This window comes from Lonchura striata, chromosome 3 (genome assembly GCF_050655825.1).
Source record: "Lonchura striata isolate lonStrDom1 chromosome 3, ASM5065582v1, whole genome shotgun sequence".
NCBI lineage: Eukaryota > Metazoa > Chordata > Aves > Passeriformes > Estrildidae > Lonchura > Lonchura striata.
In genome coordinates, this window is record NC_140705.1 from 69,081,361 (window position 1) to 69,102,757 (window position 21,397).

Genomic DNA, 21,397 nt, shown 5'->3' on the forward strand with positions numbered 1-21,397 from the left:
GTGTCCAACTTTATCCTTATCTGGGTAATGCATGCTAACAACTAATGCTATTGCTGATATTTTCATTATGCATTTAGCTATGCTTGTAAGCCTTCCTAAATACTGCTGTTATTTGTGTGTTCCAGTGAAACCAGTGAAGCTGGGACATATTATGTACAAATGTTCTCATGTAGTTTAGTGGTCCAGAGAAACAAATGTTTATAGCTTTTAAAAATCCACTGTTGACTCAATGGCTTTAGCAAAGAAAGTTCAGGGCCATAAACTGACGTGCTGCACTGTACAGGCCTTGGAGTTTACTGTGGAAGCAGTGTGGCTCCTCAAGTCACTGTGCAACACAGCTGTAATAAGTGGCAGCCAGACCTGGTCTTTTTGCTAGGGAGGCATTCTCTGGGAGGAAGACCAGATGGGCCAATACTGGTATTTCTGCATCCCAAGTGGAAGTATACTTTGTGAAGTGTTTGTCTTGGGGATTGCTTTGCAGTCCAGGCCTAAGAGCTGCATGTCTATATCATTGTGATAAAACAAGCTAGGACACTGTCTGCACCTTCAAACTGTTAGGTTTAGCTTAAGACTTTCAAAAGGAAAAGCAGCAGAGGTGCTGTAATTTTAGGACAAGCTCCACACTGTAGCATTGTTTTGCTCTTATAACTTAAGTGTGTTTTGTCTGCCTTTTCTTAAATCCTTTGTTTTCACCTTGTGAGTTAACTAAAGGTTTTGTTATCATAGGGAAACAAAAAAAACTTGCCAGATTCTGTGTTTACTCAGCCTGATCAAGAAAAGGACTTAAATGTAATCAAAACTGAAGACGAAACCAAATTGGAAGATAAAGAGGAGGAGAAGATCAAAGAAATGGAAAATCCTACAGTAAATGCAGATGCTGAAGAAAAAGAAAAATTAGGGTAAGTTATGCTGTTTCTAATCAGATGAGACATAGGTGTTTTTTAAATTTTACTCTTGCTATTTGAACTTCAAATCAGACATGCCGTTGTTAATAAGACTCGTATCTTCCAGAGACTGATGTGTTCATAACTTGTTGTGGTTAGGCCATTGAAGTTCATCAGTCTATTTTTAAAGGAAAAGGCACCTTAAGTTTTACTTAAAGTTTTAGGTTCCAGTCTTAAGTGTATGCTGAGTGAGAGCAGAATATACAAAGCATAAGTCACTATTTGATTTAACACAAAAATATCTCAATCATTGCCAGGAGTATTTTTATACTTGACTTTGGTAGAAGTATATTGTGGAAACTTGTGGTTTCCAGCTTTTGCTTTTGGACTGGGGTGTGTAACATGGAAAAAGATGGAAGTACCTTGCCTTGCTCAGTTAACAGCCTTTCTGTTGAATAGGCCTGGGGCTGGCAGGTGTCTCCTGTGCCCATCTTCAGACAGGTGTTTTTAAAGTAGGAGATGGAAATAATAGGGGTGCTCAGGACCATCTAATCAATGAGTGTGTGTGAATCATTTGGTTCATGAAAGAGGCAGGTTTTCCTGCTTCAGTGCGGGAAAATCTCACAAGTGTTTTTCAGCAGCCACACAAAAAAAGTACGACCGGAATACAGTCCTCATTAATCCCATGTGTTAACAATTTGTATTCTTACAATTAAAACTCTCACACAGTATGATTTCTAGTGTTAAGAAAACAAAAATTCCTCTTGGAGGTCAGATAGATCTCTTTTAATACAGTATTCTTCAAGAAAACCCAATAACAGTTGCTTAAGGGAGAAGCTATTACAACAGGGAAAGCAGACAATGACACCTCCTTATACTTTCGCATGCTGTGTTTGAAGGGATAATTTAAATTACAAAAATTGAAGACTTACAGCAGTTAATTGTAAGTATTTATAAGCAGTGTTACTGTAGTAGCACTCTTAGCATGGTTACTTTTCCCTACTTCCCTCTCAGATTGATAGGGAGTACAAAATGCACTTGTATCAGCTTTAACGAGCTTTTAAAAATGTCACTGTCATCCTCAATGCTAAACAGTGTTTTTAGCATTTATGCCATAAAGGCTTAAAGGAAATTTATGGGGCATTGTATTAGATGTTGTACTTCCCTATACCAAACTTAATGGATTAGAAGTGGCAGAACTTATAAACAAAGATGGAAATGCTGTGGTTGGAGTTCTTTGTTGAACTGAAATGCAAAATGAATATAGGCATGTTTTAGGTAGCAAACTAATCACACACACCAATACCTGAAATGTAATCAAAATAAATCAGTGTGAAATTCAGACTGAACTTTTGTTATTTGGTGTATTTAAAATGTCTTCCTAGAACTTTTTTAAAGTTATGGACCTTTTGTCCTTCACAGTCCTAACAAAATAGCTGAACAAATTAAATCTAATGCTATATTAGCAAACTTGTAGAGTTTTCTATTTGCATTTATATCTGTGGGACTTTGGACATCTTCATGTAGCTTATTTGTCTATAGACACAAGGAACTATGAGGATAGAAAAAACTTCAGGGTTTCTTCTTGCTGACTTTCTTATGGGGGGATTGGATGTAACTCCCAACTGCCAAATCTCAGGAAATACTGCTGGAAGCCAGAGTTGTTTCTTTTCTACGGGTTTTGTTTCTTTGTGCAGTCCCACGGTTCTCAAACTTTTGAGATTGCTGCCACTTGAATTGTATGGTTCCATCTACACAGACTTTAACAATATGATGAAGAGGAAGAAAGGCTCAACTTTCTCTTACTTTCTTCCCCAGAGTGCCAGTTTCTTGCCTGCTTGTGTATCTGTGAACCCTGAGAGTAGAGATTCAAAGGGCACCTTGCCCTTTATTCCGTACATGCTTTTGTTGTTCCCTTTTTTCTTTTTTTTTCCTGTGGCTAATGGAAGATACCTGTGTTAGATACAGGTTGTACAATTTGTGGTCATTAAAACAAGTTTTTAAAAAAGCCAGGAATGTGTCTGTCTCAGAGGGTTCTTAACAAAGCTGACTTCGTAAATCATCCTTTTCCATAACATCAAAAAAACGTAGTTATACTTGGCCAATGAATAAACAAGAAAGTTCAAAACCCTTCTTCTGAAGTTTCTACAAACTTGATGTTGTGGAAGTCATGATCTTCAAATGTAGCATTGCATAGGGGGTGTGCTGTTTCCTGTGTAGCATCTGTTTTAACTTGTTAAACACTTGAGTCAAAGTCAACAAATTGGGAATGGAGGTGTTTTTCTACATAATGAACTGTGTAGACAATTGAATATGTTCCAATGAGATTGAGGCCGAGAGCCTAGTGGAGTTTTTAGAAGGTGTGGGTTTTTTAGTACAGGCTGATAAAATGAAATGTAAATGTTTAAAAATTTCATAGTAGGTGCAGTTTAGAAACTGAAGTGTAGGTTAATTGCTATATAACCAATATTAGTAAGATTTGTTTTTCCCCCCCAGATAGTTAATTCAACTCCAACTTTCTGTGTTGGTTTTGGAGTTTTTATTGAGAATTTTTTTTGTTTGGTTGGTTGGGTTTTTTTTTTTCGTTTTTTGTTTTCTGTTTTATTTTGGTTTTAACACTTTGCTCTAAGACACCTGGAACAGACCACTATCAAGAACTTCATATTGAAATGAAAGTTTAAATGCTGAGAATCTGGGTAATTTTTGCTGCTCAACAAAAATTGGCAGCACACTTATATATGGGTAGTATTTGTGTTTTTGAGGTGCCCAGGAAAAATTCTTTTAAGAATACCAGTTCCAGTGCATAGACATTGCGAGAGGTTTTGTTCTTGTATTTTCTTTCTTGTGGCTGAGGTACTGCCTGAGCACCAGGAAGGGCTGCCAAGTCTTGATCTTACCTTGCTCTTGCTCATCAGACTGTCATTTTCACAAGTCCTTCTTTGGCCTTAGGAAACCTCTTGAATTTATTTGTTTCTTGTTCTTGAAAATGGTCTAATTTTTTTATTTTCTTCAAGGAATGCATGAACAAATGTCCTTAAGGAATGCTTTAGAAACCTAAACACTTCTAGTTATCTGATACTGATCGTTTAGGTCTTTATGGTATGGTTCTCTGGTAGCTGGTACTGTCATATTTTGACAATATCACAAGGTGAAATTGCTAAACATTTAGTCTTTGGTTTAGTTCTGTCCAAGACTATCAGCCATTCATTCACTTGCAAGAGAAAAATCTTAATCTTAAAGCTGTTACATGCATCTTTCATGCAGTAGTAACATTTCCCCTCCTGTAAGCAGTAGGAGGGAACTAGAAATAATAAAAGCAGCAATTGAAAACTGAGTAAAGATGGGCATTGTTTCATGTGAAGGGTTTCACTAAGGGGTATTGCTCCTGTGGGGTAAGAGACTACCTGCTGTGCCTGTGCTGCTGCTGAAGCTTTTTGTACAAGAGTTAAATTTTCTGATAACACCTGTTAGGTATTTTCTGAAAGCAGTTTACAGTGGGCTTATGTAATAGTCAGAAGCTCCATTTCACATACAAGAGAAAGACATTGTAAGAGGCAATATTTTCTTCAGTTCCTTATCTCTTGAAATGACGCATCATTGTGGTGGTGGATCTGAAATGGTAGCAAGAAGGTTAGAATCTTTTGGAGTGTAGAATATTTGATATTAAAGGCATCTCTCTACGCTTCTGAAGAGTTGAGAACTATGTATTGAGATAGCTTTTTCCAGTTTGATTCAAGTTTATGTGGAATTGATTATTTGCTTGGGAAAATGTGTCATTTTCAGTGCTTGGATAGTGTAAATCTATGCTCAGAAGCGTAGATTGTTGGTGTGTGTGCAAAAGAAAAATGCTTATAAGAACCATACTTAGTAGTTTTATTTATAGGAATATATTTCAGTGCTCTTATTTGTGATGTGTATTCTATTTATGTATTTCAGCTGTCTTTGTATGATGAAAGGAGTTCATTGCATAGTCATGTTTTCAGAAACAGTCTAATTGATTGTTTTTTCTTAATATAGAATACAGACTGATACATGCATACATGTAGTGATTGCTTTTGATACAGCAATTAGCTGCAAATGAAGTGTAGAGGGTGGTGTAGACATACTGGCTCTTTGTATTGAATGGAAGGGAGACATCTGATTTGGGAAAAATGGTTCTGCCATCATATTTTACATAGGAAATGGTCACTGTGCAAGTTATTAACCACGGTGGCTGTCATTGAGGTGTATGTGATGTGTGGGAGAGTCTTTAAACACTCATCAGATACTGGATGCTTCCAAGGTGAATGTGAACCAGTGCTGTAAAAACAGGAAGGGCTGTACTCTTCAGTCAGACTTTGGAACCACCCTTTATCCTTTTGAGGAATGTTTCAACACATGTGGCTGAATGATGAGGAGCGATAACATGAGGTCCTCTCACCCATCTGTGGCAGAGGAGCACACTCATCACAGCCAATGTGCTTGTATGATTGAAGTGTACTGTACTACACTCAGCTGTGACTCAGATCAAGGTAGTGCCTTCCCTTTTCCTTGGGACAAAGGACCCCAACTGCATTTATTCCAACTTTCTGTGTGCAGACAGAAGTCCCTTGGGCTTTTATTTTTAGATTTTCTTTGTAGCTTCGGAAGTGCAGTGGTTTAACCCAGCTGGCAGTCGTGTACCATGCAACCACTGGCTCGCTTTCCTCCCACCCTGGTGCATCCAAAACAGAGCACTGTGCTACCAAGGAGAAATAATCTCCATCCCAGCCAAAACCAGAACAAGAGGGAAGACAAATACTGGTGATTTTTGGGGAGATGTTATTTTGTGTAATTAAAGATGAGATTCCATTGTCCTGGTATGAGTAAAGGTCTTAATGACCTCTCTACCTTAAAACTTGAGGTCGCCTTAATACATCTGTGATTGGCAATGTGAAGAGAGACTGAACATCTTTCAGCTCTGTATTATGAGAAGTAGAGGTTAACTTAGGTTCTAGGATGAGAAGAAGGAAAAAAATAAGGAGGAAACAAAAATAGAAGCTGATTTCTAAACTTGAAGTGTCAATTATACTAAAGTTTATTTCTGCTGGTGATTCAATTAACTGTAATGACTTAATTAAGCCAATAATTGAAATAATCTTGCTTCCTCAAATTTTATAATAACCCCTGAAAAAATAATCTTGCATGTGCCATCTCACCTGCTGTGTGTACCAGTTTGGTCTGTCAGGGGAAGTGTATTGGAGTAGGGTTAGGTTTGCTGCAAAACAGGAATTCTAGGAGGCAGACATAATGTTCCACATCATACTCTGTCTCATAGGTTTCACCTGGGTTTAGTTTCAGCTCCTGTTTAGTGCCAGAGAATGTGGGTTAGAAGAGATTTGCATGATGCTGCATTTTCTTGAGTGATGTGAGAGCAGCAGTGCTTCACTTATTAACTGCATCTGGTTGTTAATACACTTAATTATGGGCTTGTTGGTGTTAAATCTTTATATTGACAGAGTGACCTACTGTGTGTGTGGTTTTAGCCTTTTGAGGATATTGCCTTATCCTTTGAAACTAATGATAAGCAATATTCGTATAGTCTAAACATTTTAATGGTTTTACTTTATTAACAAATAATTTTGCATTTTAATTCATTCATGTCTTGTTTCTGAAGGTTTGTCTTCCCAATCCATGTGAGATGGGGTAAAGGTATTCTTTTTAGTCTGTGGTAATTTGTAATGCTTTTGAGTCCTGATAAGCTTTCTGGTAATACTTTGGATTCTGGAACAGAGTTACACTTGTATGCTGTGTCTCCTGTACATTGTGTATGCCCATCTGCTGCTGCCTTGTTTTATCAGCTGCTGCTTGGGTTGTTCAAATTATTGCAGCTTTGTGGTAGATATTGCTTGGTACTGGTTTTAAGTTGACAATTATTGTCTGCTGCCAAGAGGTTTGTCTCTTTTTTTCTTTTATCTTTTTTTTTTTTTTTTTTTAAACCTTTCCCCCATGCCCTTCCCCCAAATGGGATTTTGACTAAACAGCATTGAAGAAAATCCAGTGATCTCATGCATACATACATGGACTAATGAAGTTATGACTGTGCATAGTGGATGCCTACAATCACAATTTCCTCTTAGAAAAACCTCAGTTTCGTGGCAGTCACAGCTTCTGCATTGTCTGCACTGCCAGATTTGAACTATTTATGACATTAAAAGACGCTTGCAACTGTTGGTATGTGTTCTTGGGTTTTATGTTGGGGTTTTTTGTTGCTTTTTTGTTCGAGGAGCTATATGAGTGTGTTGGGTTTCCTCTGCTCTAAAATGGTTAATATTTTTTGCTTCTGTTTGGTTTCCTAAAACCTCAAGCTGACCAGGTCACTCCTTAGAACACTTTTTAATTACAGCCATCTCTGCTGCCATTTTGCTTTTGCTTCCTGACATGCCCTCCACCTATGTTCAGTCTGCTGTTCACATCTGCTTGACCATCCAAGTTACTCACAGTGATGTTTTCACACATCTCTTCCAGAAGGTACCAATTTCTGGTATTTTCATGGAGTCTTTGTAGGGTATGTTGGGACACCAAGATGAGAGAGACTCCAAATTTGTTTAGCTTTTGAAAAGTCACTGGTACCATAATTGCCAGTGTCTGGAAAATCCTGAATCTCCAGCATAGGCATACTTTACTTTGCAGACAGCATGAGAGAATTGTGCCCCTAGATCTTGGAGAGAAACTAAAAAGGCAGAGTTTGGTTCACTGCAGTTTTGAAGTGTATAATGTAAATGTAATGGAAAATCAAAAGCTCCTCTAGTTCTTGGAGTAGTGGTGGCTCTGCTTCTGATCCCATTTTTTTAGCTTTTGTACTGAAATTGGCTAGGAGTTTTTGTTTAGTGCAGCAGAAAGTATAACGTAAAATCATTTAAATTACTAGTTGGCACTTTTTGTTATTAGCTGTGGAATCCTATTCAGGAATTTTTTGTCTGACTCTTTGGGCACCTCTTTTCTTGATTTCTCTGGGAAGTAAATTTTGCCATAAGTGAGCTTTCAAAGCTTTTTATTCATGTTGCATTTTTAACTGGTGGTTTTAACTTCGCTAGCAAAGTAGTTCACTCAAAGTGTATATAGTTCTATATCTGTCTGTCTATCTATCAGCATTTATATTTCCTGGAAGGCCAAGACTTTCTGTGTGTGTGTATATTTACACATATACATACATTTATACATAAAAAGTAAAATTCAAATGTTGGCCTTCTAGAATTATAGCGTATGGTCCATGCCATATATACCTGAATAGATATGTCTTCTGTGACCTGGTGTACTAGGAAAAGATGGATTTTTTTAGCCTTTGTCTCAGTGTATGCACATGTGTGTGTATATATACACATATATGTATTTGTATATTTAGTGTGTCTATGCATGTATATATATGTGACAACATTCATTTCTGAAGTAATTTTATTAAATCAGTATGGTTATCCTACAGTTGAATTTAGCATATTGTTTTGAATTACATTTTGCTAGCTAATTAGATAATAATACTGCAGTTTTACTTGCACAAAGGAGCATCCTTTCGCAGAGAAAAAGTAGCTTGGCTTATCTTAGTATTTTCTACTGAAAATGCTATGGAAAGGTTTAGATTATTAATACAGACTTCCCCGTTTGTGAAGTTAAATAAAATACTGATGTGAATCAGACTTGGAGCAGTACTTACGTTCTCCTATCCAGATATCCAAACATACCTGTTCCATCTGTCAGGTTTTTTGATTATTGGTGGTCTGCAGTTGTTGTGAATTTAGTCAGCAACTAAATCTGTTCCATGTGGCACAGAGTGTGTAATTAGAATGGTACGACGGCCAATAATGCTGCTTTAGAAGTCTAGGATTAGAAGATATTTTCCCCTATTAACTTTTGTAATCTAGTCTGCCTCTTTAAGCTGATTGCAGATAATTTTCAGATAACTGAGCAGCCCATAGCTACCAATGACTGAAATGAGAAAGATTTGTAGGTTCTTACTGCTTCTGAAAATTGGTCCAAAATGTCTAAAGATGTGTTCAAAATTAGCTTGCTTTTGAAAGCAGTGAACACCTGCTTGTGTATTTATATAGTAATTAAATGCAAGTTTGACATATTTATAATACTTTTGGTGTAATTGGCAAGGAGTGACAAGGTCATCAATTAGCACAGGTTGTTTAATTTGCTAATACTGTCATATAAGGTGTTGGGGTTTTTTTGTTCAAAATCTTGTTGTGGTTGCAGTAATTTCAATCTATTGAGATAGAGTTTATATATTGTAATTAAAGAAGGATTTTTTTGAGAAGCAAGTTTTAAGAAGCATTTGAAGAACTTGTAGGTTAAAAAATGGAATTTAGGAAATTTTCTCTATATTGAAAAGGATTTAAGTGAGAAAATTATATTTAGGCAAAGAGACTGCATGCAAGAATCATATAAAGATGAGTTTGAACAACTTCTACTCATACAGATTTTGATGGAATTTTTTTCCTTTTAGTCACTTTTGCACCTTACAGTCACTGGATTTGTGTGTGTTGCTATATCCTATTTTGCTGACATTACTCAGCTGTAGTACAGTTTCACGTATTTGGAGCCTCCTGTTTCCCACTCTCTAATGCATCCACAATATTTATCAATATATGTGGTTTGGAACTGAAAAGCTTATGAAGTATCTCGTATTAACTCTACAATTTTTTAAACCTTTCAAGAGATGACACGAATAAGGAAGAAGATGAAGATGAAGAAGAAGCAGAGGAGGAGGAAGAGGAGGAGGAGGAAGAAGACAACAATAACAATGAGGAAGAAGAGTTTGAATGCTATCCACCAGGCATGAAAGTCCAAGTGCGGTATGGAAGAGGGAAAAATCAAAAAATGTATGAAGCTAGTATTAAAGATTCTGACATCGAAGGTGGAGAAGTCCTTTACTTGGTGCACTACTGTGGATGGAACGTGAGGTAACTTGAGTTTTAGTTAGTGATTACTTCTTGAATTACTTCACAAATACACTTATGAATTTTAAAAACTAAATTAATAGACATCTGGAGTCCTAAACTTTCAGTATTGGTGTTCTGTGAAGGTCATTGTATTGTATGAAACTTAGATTTTTAAAACTATATAAATGCAGGGCTTTAGTTACTTTGAAAATCATCTTAAAATGACTTGTTCAAAGAAGGCTTCCTTTGTTCCCGATCTTTTAGATCTTCCCATGCAGGTGACACATCACTCTTTTCAGGTTCCTCCTCTGGCTCTCTTAAGCCAATTTTCTCTGATTCAGTGTTGGAGTAGTGCATTTAGCTGAGTGAGCTCACTCTTATCAGTGAAGCACAGAGTACACCAGCAATAGGGTATTTAACTGGAAAACAACAAGATTCTTAGTGGCAAATAAGTGCACAGCAAGTAACTGCATTTCATCTGATCTGATATCTGTCCTCCCTACCCCACCTCCCCTCCCACCCAGACTCTTATTAGCCTAGTGGCTTCTTATGCTTTCTCTAATAGAAGGAGGAGCATATGGTTCTTACCGTCTTTAGTCTAGCATTAACAGAAATAAGTTGAAGTGTTTCTGTTGCTATTTCAGACCTCTTTTTTGCCATTTAAAACTTGAAGCAACTTTGAAAACAGTAGAGAGAACTAAAATTTTTGATAAGCTTATAAGCATATCTGCTCCTTTCCTCAGTTTCCACATAATTGCTCATTGTCCTTAAATAGTACCTTTTAAACTTCATTACTGTCTGTAAAAAAATAAACAACTCACAAGTCTGAGACAAGTCTGAGGTACTTTTTTCTTATTTTTCATTTTCTGGGAAAGCTGAGGTTCCTGTAACCTTCATCTGTCATCTGGGCATCCTGCCTCTGGCCAAGAGGGTAGGACAAATACCATTTATTCAGTTCTAGCAAGATCTGCTAGCAAAGGTAACAGAGAAGTGCAGTGCTTCTCTTGCTGCCTTGAATTCACTTCTTTGCATCAAGGCCCAGTGATTTCCGGGTGCTACTGCCAAGGAGGAATCTCGCTCTTGCCCGTTTTGCTGCTGATCTTCTGTAGAATTCTGATCTGCATTGACCTACAGGAGTAAGATCTGACTTAAACTGTCTTCAGGCAACGTCTGTAAGCATAGTGGGCTGTGAAGTCAAGATATGAGGGGAGATGCAGCCTGCTCAAGGTGGGAGCTGGGGTGTGACTTGCGTTCTGGTCCAGTTCTTTTTGAGGAGGACCCCCTTGGAGTGCAATTTGCTGAAATTTTCATCCTGCTCACTGAAGACTACTGTGTATACCATTCCAACAGCTTTCTTGCTTTTAAACTCTTATTCTGGAATTCACATGTAAGGATAGAAGTTATTTTTCTTTTGGAGCAAATATCATGCTATTATCCATGCTGTGAGGTGAGATGATCAGAGTTTTATTTGAGCTGTACTACTTCAAATCTGAAGAAATGAGAAGTCAGAAATGAGTCTTCTTCACCTTGGAGATCCCAGCACCCCAGTTCTTAAAGGAGAAATCAAGATTCTAAATTTTTAACTCTGCATTTTAAGCAAATCTTCAGATTGATGTCAGAGGCATTACTTCTGTGACTAGCATATATTTGACAATAAAAGCATTTTTAGTTGAACTCATTTGAGAAGTAAGGAGTGTTGATTGTTTGGTCTTTCTGGCAGTAGGACTTGAGTTTATATTGTTACCTGGTGTTTCAAAAGAGCCCTTTGAAAACGTTTATGGGGAGTAGGATTCTTCACTGAAAAACACATCAGTGGTTGAGATTTAGCTGTGGGAATGTGCATGGACTCTGCTAAATGTGGCTATTTTTTTCATACATATAAAATTACTTGAGTTTATGGATATGACAGGTAGAGTGTGTAAGCCTCAGCTTTAGCCAACATCTGAACACTTTGACAGTTTAGTATTGTGAAGACTAGTCTTGTAGGCTTTAACAGCTTGATTTGGCTTTCAGTCAGTGACAACCCAGAAAAGCAGCTGCCTTAGTTGGGTAGAAAGCAATTTCCTCCTCTCCTTATTCATTGTAGATTACTTAGCAGGGACAAGTGCTGTATGTACAGTACAGGGGATATACTGAACTAGGATTTGCTAATCATCCATGGTTTTTTAAATTCTGTCATTCTTCTGCTCCTTAAAGTTGACTTTCCCGTTTCCCCTTTTGGTCAAGTATGCCATTTAATGGCCTGTTCTTTAAACTCATGAGTTGGAGCAGAAATCCAATATAACTACTACTGGTTCTTATCACAAGGTAATTTCAGTATCAGTCTGGATTTCAGAATAACTGTTTGTGTGGGCATGCTCACATTCTTTAGGGTACTTGGAATGAAGTTGGGTAAACTTGATACTCATCCTCATAAGTTGGGTTTTTTTAAATGCTCTGGAGCAGTAACATTAAGAACTGTGGAACTTTTTTTGTTTTAAAGAGTAAATAGCACAGAAGCCTTACAGCATTATGCTAAAGGATCTTGTTGCTACCTCCTGAGATTCAGGTGATGTGTGTCTCTGATAAAGGTCTCTGAATGGTAGTGTTCAGTGGAGCCTGACTTCTAGTCAAAGGGAATGGTAGAAATCTCTACCCTGTTAGAAGGACCTGTTTATGTTACCACATATTACAGAAAAAGCAGAGAAATACAGAGAAACTCTACTTCTTCTGACAGACCAGTGATATTCTGAATTACGTGTAATTCATATATATTTGCTTTCTGTGTAACTGAAACTTACTTAGATGCCAGTTCCTTCTGTTGTAATTTTAATCTTCAGTGCAAAGAACAGTTCATTTTGTAAGTGTTTGAGGTGACTTTCTTCTGCAGTGTATTCCCAGTAATTAGAGGGTGCATATTTAAAAAGCCTTTAGATTGATGAAACTGTGTATCATTATGGTACAACATCACAAGACATGTTATTCTTGAATGTTTCAAATGTTTAAAGCTAAGACTTATTATTTTCAACACTTCTTTCCTTCAGAAATCTGCATGTGAAAGTGCTAATTTTGGTGTAAGTTTGTTGAAACATTACTTCTTATGCAAATTTTATACTTCACAGTCAACCACTGAAATTAAATCTGCAACAAAATTTTGGGTCCTGGAGAGTAATGTATGTCATGAGGGGCAGGGGAGGGATTATTAAAAAAAAAAATTAAAAAAAAATTAGGCAAACTAGAATCCCCATCTAATATTCCAGTATTTAAGTATCAGACTAGTTTTTCTCCTTTCTTTGATCACAGAAACAAAAAATTAATTCTCCCTTTTTATTAGCTAGAGATAGTATACTGGACTTTTTCAGTGAATTTGCCAAAGCTTGCTAGTGGCTTGAGGTCATTTGTCTGGAGTAAAGTGTTGTCCTTGATAACATAAATCTAGTCTGGACAAGTATGCTTTCTTTGTTTCTCCTCTAGTACTTCTGTGGAAGATCGACTGTGCAGTCTCTGAGTGTATGTTGTGGTGCATTTTATCTTCCACGTAATGCATGTGAATGTAATAGTATCAGTACATACTCTGATGCAAAGTGCTCTTCTTTGTCTATTTTGGTAAATCAAGGGGATTTTCTCTATGGAAGTGTTTCAGATTTTCATATGAAACCTGGTTTAAAAAATTAAGTAAATAATAATTCCTTATTAAATCCCCGGTCTTGATTTTCAAAGAAATCTGTGTCACCTCTTTCATGAGGTCCTCATATTACCTCCTTCCTCTCCATTCTCATCTGCTCATTTTAGGGTGGTGAAGCTAGTACATGTGCAAGACAGCACTGCAGTGAAACAACCCAGGTCCTCTGAAAGTACATGCTTCTTGTAATGAGAGCTGAATAACTTTTTGGATAATATTTTTAGGTTAATTTTGTTTTGTGAACAGACTGTCCAAAGTAAGATTAGTGGTGAAGTAAGTGTTCATATGTTAGCAGATGCAGTTTTAGAGTCACACACCCCATTTTAGATGCAGCTTTCAGGGTGCTTCTCTGTCTTGCAGGGGAGCAGAATGTAATTTAGGGTCAGGTTGTCAGCTGTAGCTTGGAATGAATCTTTTTTGCAGGGTCTGTTTCAGCCTGGGGTTCAGTTGTCCCAGGTTTAGGCAAGCCATTTGCATCAGACATGTCAGCAGTGAAAGGAGCTGTGTGATGCAAGGGTGTGAAGTGTGCGGCAGTGGATTCCCTGGAGAAGATGGGAGATTTCTGTGGCCTCCTCACAGGGTCTGCCTGCTGTTTTGGATGCAGTCAGGAGTAAGGCAGGATGTGCTCTGGCCAGCAGCTGTGACTGTCACACATTAGTGTTCCAATTTGTTCTCCTTGAGATGAGAGCTTGCATGACCACTGTTTCTAATCCATGATGTTTAGGACTGTGGTAAGGAGAGGTATTCTCTTCAGATTCTGCACTTCTCTCCTTTGGTTCAGTGTGCCCCCATGTCTGTCAGCTCTTGCCCCAACAGCACTGCAGTTGCTGTGAATCTCAGACAGTGTGGGCTGTGCACAGACTTTGCATAGGAGGAAGATTAATTTCTTATTGGAGATGCATAAGAATGAGTGAATACAAATTTGGTATTCTAGCAATGTGGTTGAGGCAGAAAGGACACTGTCAGAATCCTCACTTTTCACCATGTGTTTTTCAGGTCCTAGTGCTGTTTTCCTGCATATATTTTGATACAGTAAAATACTCCTGCTGCATTTCTCTGGGTCACAAAGTCCATTTGGCCAGTGCTTCATGGTATTCCTTCTGCAAAACATGTCTTTGTCTTGAAGAAAGATTGCTTCAAATAGGGTTTCCCACAGTCTTACAGAATATGGGATTTTTCCATATGAGCAAGTACTCTGCAGAATTGTATTTCAGTTTTCAACCTGTTTATTGGCATTTCACCTGGTAATGGCAGGGTAATACTACAATGACAGTGGTATCTGCAGCAGTGTAGACAGTCTTGGTATAGCATAGTCTGCATGGTCTGCTGTGAGATTTTGTATTTTTTATTGTTACATGGAGGTGAAAAAGCAGAATAAATTGTTTTGGAGAGATTTTTCAGACTTTTGCTATTTAAGTTTTCACTGTATTGTTATGTGACATTTAAGTTAGAATACAGTATTTAGCTTCTGAAACCCTTGTATAGATTGTAACTTATAATATGTAGGGAAGCAAGTTGAAAACTTGCATGTTTTTCCCTAAATATTTTTAATTTATGTCAATATTGTGGATATAATTGACAGTGGTTGCAAAAAAGCTGAATTAGGACTGTGTCAGTAGTCATTGCATACATCAAAATTATGATTGAGTAATCCCAGCTGGAAAGCCAGCATGATGATTGTGCTCAACTCCATCTTGTACAAGTTTTTTTGGAGAGAGTAGTTTTGGGTTTTTAAAGTTAATTTTTTCCCTCTATTTCTGTGTTTACCTAAGAGCACCAGAATTTGTTTGTATGTGCACTCAGGTCAAAGTTAATACCAACTAATTTTTAACTGAACTGTTTCTTATGCCTATGGTTCTTGAATTTACAGTTTAAGTAGTAAAGCAGCTTATTCTTATCAGGAGGGAAAAAATAGATTTAAATGATTCTTGACTTTTTCAGAGATACACAATCTGGCAAGCACAGTATATTATATAGTTACATAGTTTCAGTTTATTCTTACTAGGAATATTATTATATAGTTACAGTATATTCTTACTAAGAATGTACTTCTTTGGTCTTGGATTTGTACTTAATGGGTCCAGTCTTGAATAACAAGATACCTGTTGTTAGTAGTTTGATGCTATTTAGTATGTTTTTGTTTTGTGTCACTGATGCTAAGTGGAAACCTTTAACAGAAAAGGAATTGAAAAATGTCCCTGTGAAGTCAGTGACTCAAAGCTGGTGACTCTGAAGGGGTACTCACTCCAGATAACTCTTTGCAGTCACTCAGGAAAGAGTTTATTTTTATTAACTGATCACATTTTATGTAGTTGAAAGGATTTATTTTGTTGTCTTTTATTTTATTGTTGTTTATTTTATTGTTAAGGGTTTACAGTGTATAAATAGAAAGTATACTTTTTAGAGGTCTGTACAGATTTCTCATTCAGGTAGTTTGCTGAACCTGCATACATGAATTTCTGCTGTTTTTGCAGACTGGAAAATAGGTTTTGCATTTACCCCTCAGTCTAAAAAGATACTAATCCTCTGAACCTTAGCTGAAACCTCACAGACTTGAGAATTGCACAAATTACTTGATTCAAATTCCAATTCTGTTTTTATATGGCTATTAATCTCCTTTTTCCTCAGTTAAATTTCTACTGTGATGTGATTATCTGCTTAAAACAATAAATGAGTACGATTTCTTTATTTCTTTTTAGGTATGATGAGTGGATAAAGGCAGACAAGATAGTGAGACCAGCTGACAAAAATGTACCAAAAATTAAGCATCGAAAGAAAATAAAGGTAGTTTTTCTCCCTTTTCTCTCGTGTTGCTCCCTGTGTTGGTTTGATACATAGTTAAGTAATCCCTGCCTCCCTTCTTGACCTTTTGATTGGCCTTCAAATGCTTATCAGGCAATGCAACTTCATAGCCTTTTAAACATGGATATTCTGTTCATCATGGTTTTGGCTTTTCTCCTTGGGGTAAGGAGGGGAAGCTTCTCTTTCCTTATTTCCTGAATTTTTAATTAAATGTACGTAGTCATTTACAGAAATCAAATGAGAAGGATACAGACTATTGTCAGTGTTGGGAGCCAGCTTGAGGGGGGTGAAATCTGAGAGCTCTGATTGTGCAGTGCAAACCTGTGCTAGCATTTGAACCTGTGCTGGCATTTGTATAATTTTATTGCCAAGATTTCTTTCAAAATTGATTCTTCCACAACTGGTATTTAGGCTTAGATGATGACATATTTCTTGGACAGTGGGCTTCAAGGAAGCTTTTCCTTCTGCCCCTACTGAGCCTGGCATGTTGCAGTGTCACTTCTCGAGCACTGGTTGCATTTGTTTTCCCATTTGTTTTAGTGTTGACAATGTCCCTGTCTTCAGTAGAAGGGTCTTGGCATGGAGTGTAGAAAGGTGTTTGTAGTCCTTTAAACAAAGAGGAGAGCTTTCCTCTACAGATTGAATGTTTAAGATAACTGTAAGCATTAATTGTAATCCAGTATAAGATGTGTGCTCCGATGAGAAGAGTTTCTGTATTTTCTTTTCACCTAGAATAAAACTGACAGAGAGAAGGAAGAGAAGTATTCTCCTAAACCGTGTAAATTACGACGTTTGTCAAAACCCCCTTTTCACACCAATACATCACCAGAGTCTGGGTCCAAACTTGACAGCACTGAAGCCAAAAATACTGAACAAGCTCCAGTTAAATCAATAGAAATTACTTCTATCATTAATGGGCTACAAGGTATTGTACTTAAAAGCTTTTTCTAATTCTGTAAATGGTCTAAATTGTCTTTAAACAGGAGTACATGACAGTGGAGAATAACTGATGCAACTAAATGTTAGAATCTATCTGGCTAACTATAACATCTTCAGAAATAACCCTTGGACAAAAACATTGTTGACAGTTTCTGTGAATTCAGTGTGTTAACGGTCATTACATTTTGTGTTGCCATCCTTTTTTGTTGTTGTTGGTTTGATATAGAGCAAAGCATTTTTGCTTCCTATCTGATTTCGAAATTTTTAATTCTTGATTTACCTAAGCTATAGGACCCATTATTCATATCTACATTTCTGTTGCTAGTACTGTGTTCCAATGCCCACACATTGACAGCAGCATTTTAATACCTACTTGATTCTCTTCATTCTTAGTTTAGCACATGCTTCCAGAGAAGAAAATCATGTATGGTATAGGTAGTTTGGGTAACCACAAACTTTTGTGGAAGCTGTGTGAATTTAATATAATAATAATAATAATCATTCCGACTTATTTGAACTTGAATGACACTGGTCACTGGGCTCCAAAAGAATAGGTAGAGTAACAATCAACATGATCTGTAATGCTTTATTTCATTAGGAAATGAGAAACAAAAAAACCCCAAGAATTAGCAATGACACTATTATTAGTGTGATAATTAATCTGTAATTAACTTTACATTTCAAGGAGTTACATATATATATGTTTAAGCCAATTCCTGTGTTTCTCCTTGAATCCATATCTTTTTGCACTGAGATTGCTCTTGATTCCTTTAGCATTATATATCTTTGTTCTTCTCTCAGTTTCTTTGTTGCTGACCCTGAATTTTCTTGCAGTTGTCCTACATTCTTCTTGTCTGTTTGTTTCCCTAAGTGCCTTTCTTTACTGCTTTCGCTTCCTTTTTCCAGGCTGGTCATCAGGTTGGTTTGTTAGAGCGTACCCAATGTGTGTTTTGTTCTGTCCTTTAGACTCTGGATTTTCCAGGGAAAATGATGTCTTGTTATGGTCTTTGGAAAAAAGGCAGATAATGGTAGTATTTGTCACCCATAAGAAATATGTAAGGGCATCTTTCAGTTAGTGGCTTAGGTAATTTGGGTGCAGAAGTTCATATTTTATCAATTAATGCCATCTATGCTTTCTCTACCTGTTCAGAAATTCCTGGAGATGTACTGTATAACAGAGAATCTTCCTAGTTTCTAATCCAGCCATTATACCATGAGTTTTTGAACTCTTCAGGACATACCATTTAAGAGACTGCTAGAGATCCCTGAGCATGTCTTCATATCTGTACAGTTTTCTTCGGTTGTTTTTTTGTTTTTTTTTATTTAATAATTCTCTGTAATCAGAATCAAGACAAACTTTTCTTGTTTTCTTTTTTTTTGTTTTGTTTTGTTTGGCTTTATTTTTAATTAGCTTCTGAAAGTTCTGATGATAGTGAGCAAGAAGATGACCAAAGTGCCCCGAATGTTCATGCTGATGGCAAAGAGGAATCTCAGCCCGAAGCCGTAAGCCAAGATAAAAATGAACTCCGTCTAAAAGAACAGAGTGGTTCATCCCTCCCAGAGGAAACTAAAGCTCTTACAGATGCAGTGGTGCCCAAATCTGTATCCAAGTCTCCCGAAAGATTGCGGAAAGAGATGGAAGAGTTATCTGAAGATAGTGACTCCGATGGAGAAAATGAAGCCACAAAGAAGAGAAAGGATGGAAAGAAGGAGATAGTGGATAAAACAGCAAAGCCACAAGTGAAGCGTGGAAAACGAAGACACTGTGTTGCAGAGGAGTCCTTGAAGACCGTGTCACCTAATAGAAAGGATGAGAAGTCCAAAAACAAAGACTCCCTTAGTTTAGAAAATAGCAGTAATAGCTCCTCGGATGAAGATGAGGAAGACAAATCTAAACTGAAAATCACACCAACAAAAAAGTACAATGGACTAGAGGAGAAAAGGAAATCTTTACGGACAAGTACTTTCTACTCTGGATTTTCTGAAGTGGGAGAGAAAAGAATAAAGCTTCTAAATAACTCAGATGAAAGACTTCAGAACACCAGAGCAAAGGATCGAAAAGATGTGTGGTCAAGTATCCAAGGCCAGTGGCCGAAGAAAACGCTGAAGGAGCTGTTCTCAGACTCTGATACTGAGGCTGCTGCTTCTCCTCCACATGCTGCTCCTGAGGATGCTGCAGCAGAGGAGCAGCTTCAGACTCTTGCAGAAGAAGGCATTTCTTTGCCTAACTGTGAACTTGAAAAATCTTTGCCAGCAAGTGTGGATGTTAAACCTGTTGAAGAAAAACCGACTGAAGTGGGTGAGAAGAAAGTCGAATTTCCAAGCAGCGGCAGCAATTCAGTGCTGAACACACCTCCTACAACTCCTGAGTCACCTTCCTCTGTAACTGTGACAGAGTCCAGTAGACATCAGTCCAGTGTCACTGTCTCTGAGACACTGCCACCAAATCAAGAAGAGATACGAAGCATCAAAAGTGAAACAGATAGCACAATAGAGGTGGACAGTGTGGCAGGGGAGCTGCAAGACCTCCAGTCTGAGGGAAATATTTCTCCAACAGGTTTTGATGCCAGCGTCAGCTCCAGTAGTAGTAATCAACCAGAGCCAGAGCATGCTGAAAAAGGTAAAGGAAAGGGTAAACAGAGCTGTCTCCAACCTAACCAGATCTTATTTGTAACATTGCTGATGTATTTTCATTCTGTTTTGGTTATGGTGCAGGGAAGTTAGTTGTTGCAGGAAGTAGTAGCCTGATGTCCATTTCAGATGTGTGGAAATGGCATAATCATCTTGTGAGTAAAATGTAATCTGCCAGCAAGTTTATTGGCTTTTTGTTTGAAATTGTGGTGGTTTCACTGAGGGACAAAGTGTAAAAGAATGAAATTTATTCTGGATATGGCAAAAAAGCCCAAAGCAAACTCTAATAGCTTGTGTAAGGAACATTTACTGTAGCAAGATGGAAGCATTTCCAGCACCCTTCTTAGAAGCAGGAGATGCTTTTCTTGCATAAAATTTGAGTCTCTGTAAGTTGTTTGTTTTGGGGGAGAAAGCCCTCTTGCTGCTAGGGTGCTTAGGCAGTCATTTCTAATTGCTATTTTTCTAGAACATTACCTTAACAAGGTTCAAGTCAAGCTGATAAAAGGATTGACCTTTTCAGTTATGTTTCACTTTCATATGTGATTTTTCAGATTGAAGTTCCTTTCCTGAAACCACTAGAGAGTGGGGGATAATAAATACTTGTGCATGTGATGTTTCTGTACTGCTGCCTGCTTCTTAACTGCTGGCAAGGCAAGATCTAGAAGCTTTTTTCTGAAAGTGACTGGCTGTTTTTGCAGTTCATCAACAGTACAGCTACTTTCACTGTGTTGTAGTGGCTAGAAATAATGAATACAAAGGAAGAAAATAGGTTTTGTATACAATCCTGAGACAGAAATGGGTTTTTCTCAGCTCAGTAGATTTTTGGCTAGCAATCAGCTATTTTTTTCAGAATGCCCTTAAAGGTGTGTTACCTTCAGTGTTCTGTTGGAAATAATCTTCTGGAAGTATGCAACAAAATGTGTTTTCTTAAAGGAGAGAATTTGGAAGAGGTGAATGTGTACCCCTTGATAAATACACCTGTATTGCTTTGCTAATTAAAGCTGTGTAGGTTTAGAACTTAAGTTGCTGGGGTTTTTATATTGCCACTTGAAAGAAGTTTTACGTGATTGTGAAAGAATTGCTTTACATGCATTAGACTTTAACTTCCTTTCTGATTTTGTCAGCATGTTACCTGTTTCAGAAAATTAGGTTCCTTTTTTTAAATTGTTTTATTCTAGGGGTAATTTTTAATCTGGAAGTCACATGGCTGTGAAACAATGTTTGAAGTTCTTAAACAGTCTCTTTTAGCAGGTGTACTGGAATCCTTCCATGTTCCTTTTCTACTTTTTCCCCTTTGTAGTCACAAATACCAGTAGAATTTTTCCTTTGTTTTTTGTTTGTCTTTCTGGTTTTGTTTTTTTCTTTTTTAACATTATCCAAGATCTTTTTTAACACCTTCAATCAGTGTAATTACTGATCACAGATTATGGCTTTGTTTTTTTTTTCTCACAGCTTCCAAGTACAGCAAACTTTTAAAAACATTTTTTAGTCCTAGTAGGTCTTGATAACTTTTTAAATAAATGTATTCTTTTTTAATTTACAGTATTAAAAATAGTAATCCCATGTGTTTCAAGAGAAAT

At 37.2% G+C, this 21,397-nt stretch overlaps 1 protein-coding gene across 2 annotated transcripts in view; it reads left to right on the top strand.

Moving 5' to 3' along the window:
• ARID4B (AT-rich interaction domain 4B) overlaps nucleotides 1–21,397 on the top strand; it is an 86,629-nt gene that overhangs the window by 58,182 nt on the left and 7,050 nt on the right. Inside the window, exons 16-20 of one of the 2 annotated variants that reach the window (XM_021527101.4) lie at nucleotides 727–899; nucleotides 9,560–9,805; nucleotides 16,145–16,229; nucleotides 16,980–17,172; nucleotides 18,598–19,806. In XM_021527101.4, coding sequence (XP_021382776.3) covers nucleotides 727–899; nucleotides 9,560–9,805; nucleotides 16,145–16,229; nucleotides 16,980–17,172; nucleotides 18,598–19,806 — 1,906 coding nt within the window. The remainder of the gene's footprint in view (nucleotides 1–726; nucleotides 900–9,559; nucleotides 9,806–16,144; nucleotides 16,230–16,979; nucleotides 17,173–18,597; nucleotides 19,807–21,397) is intronic. The other variant, XM_021527102.4, reaches the window with a different exon arrangement.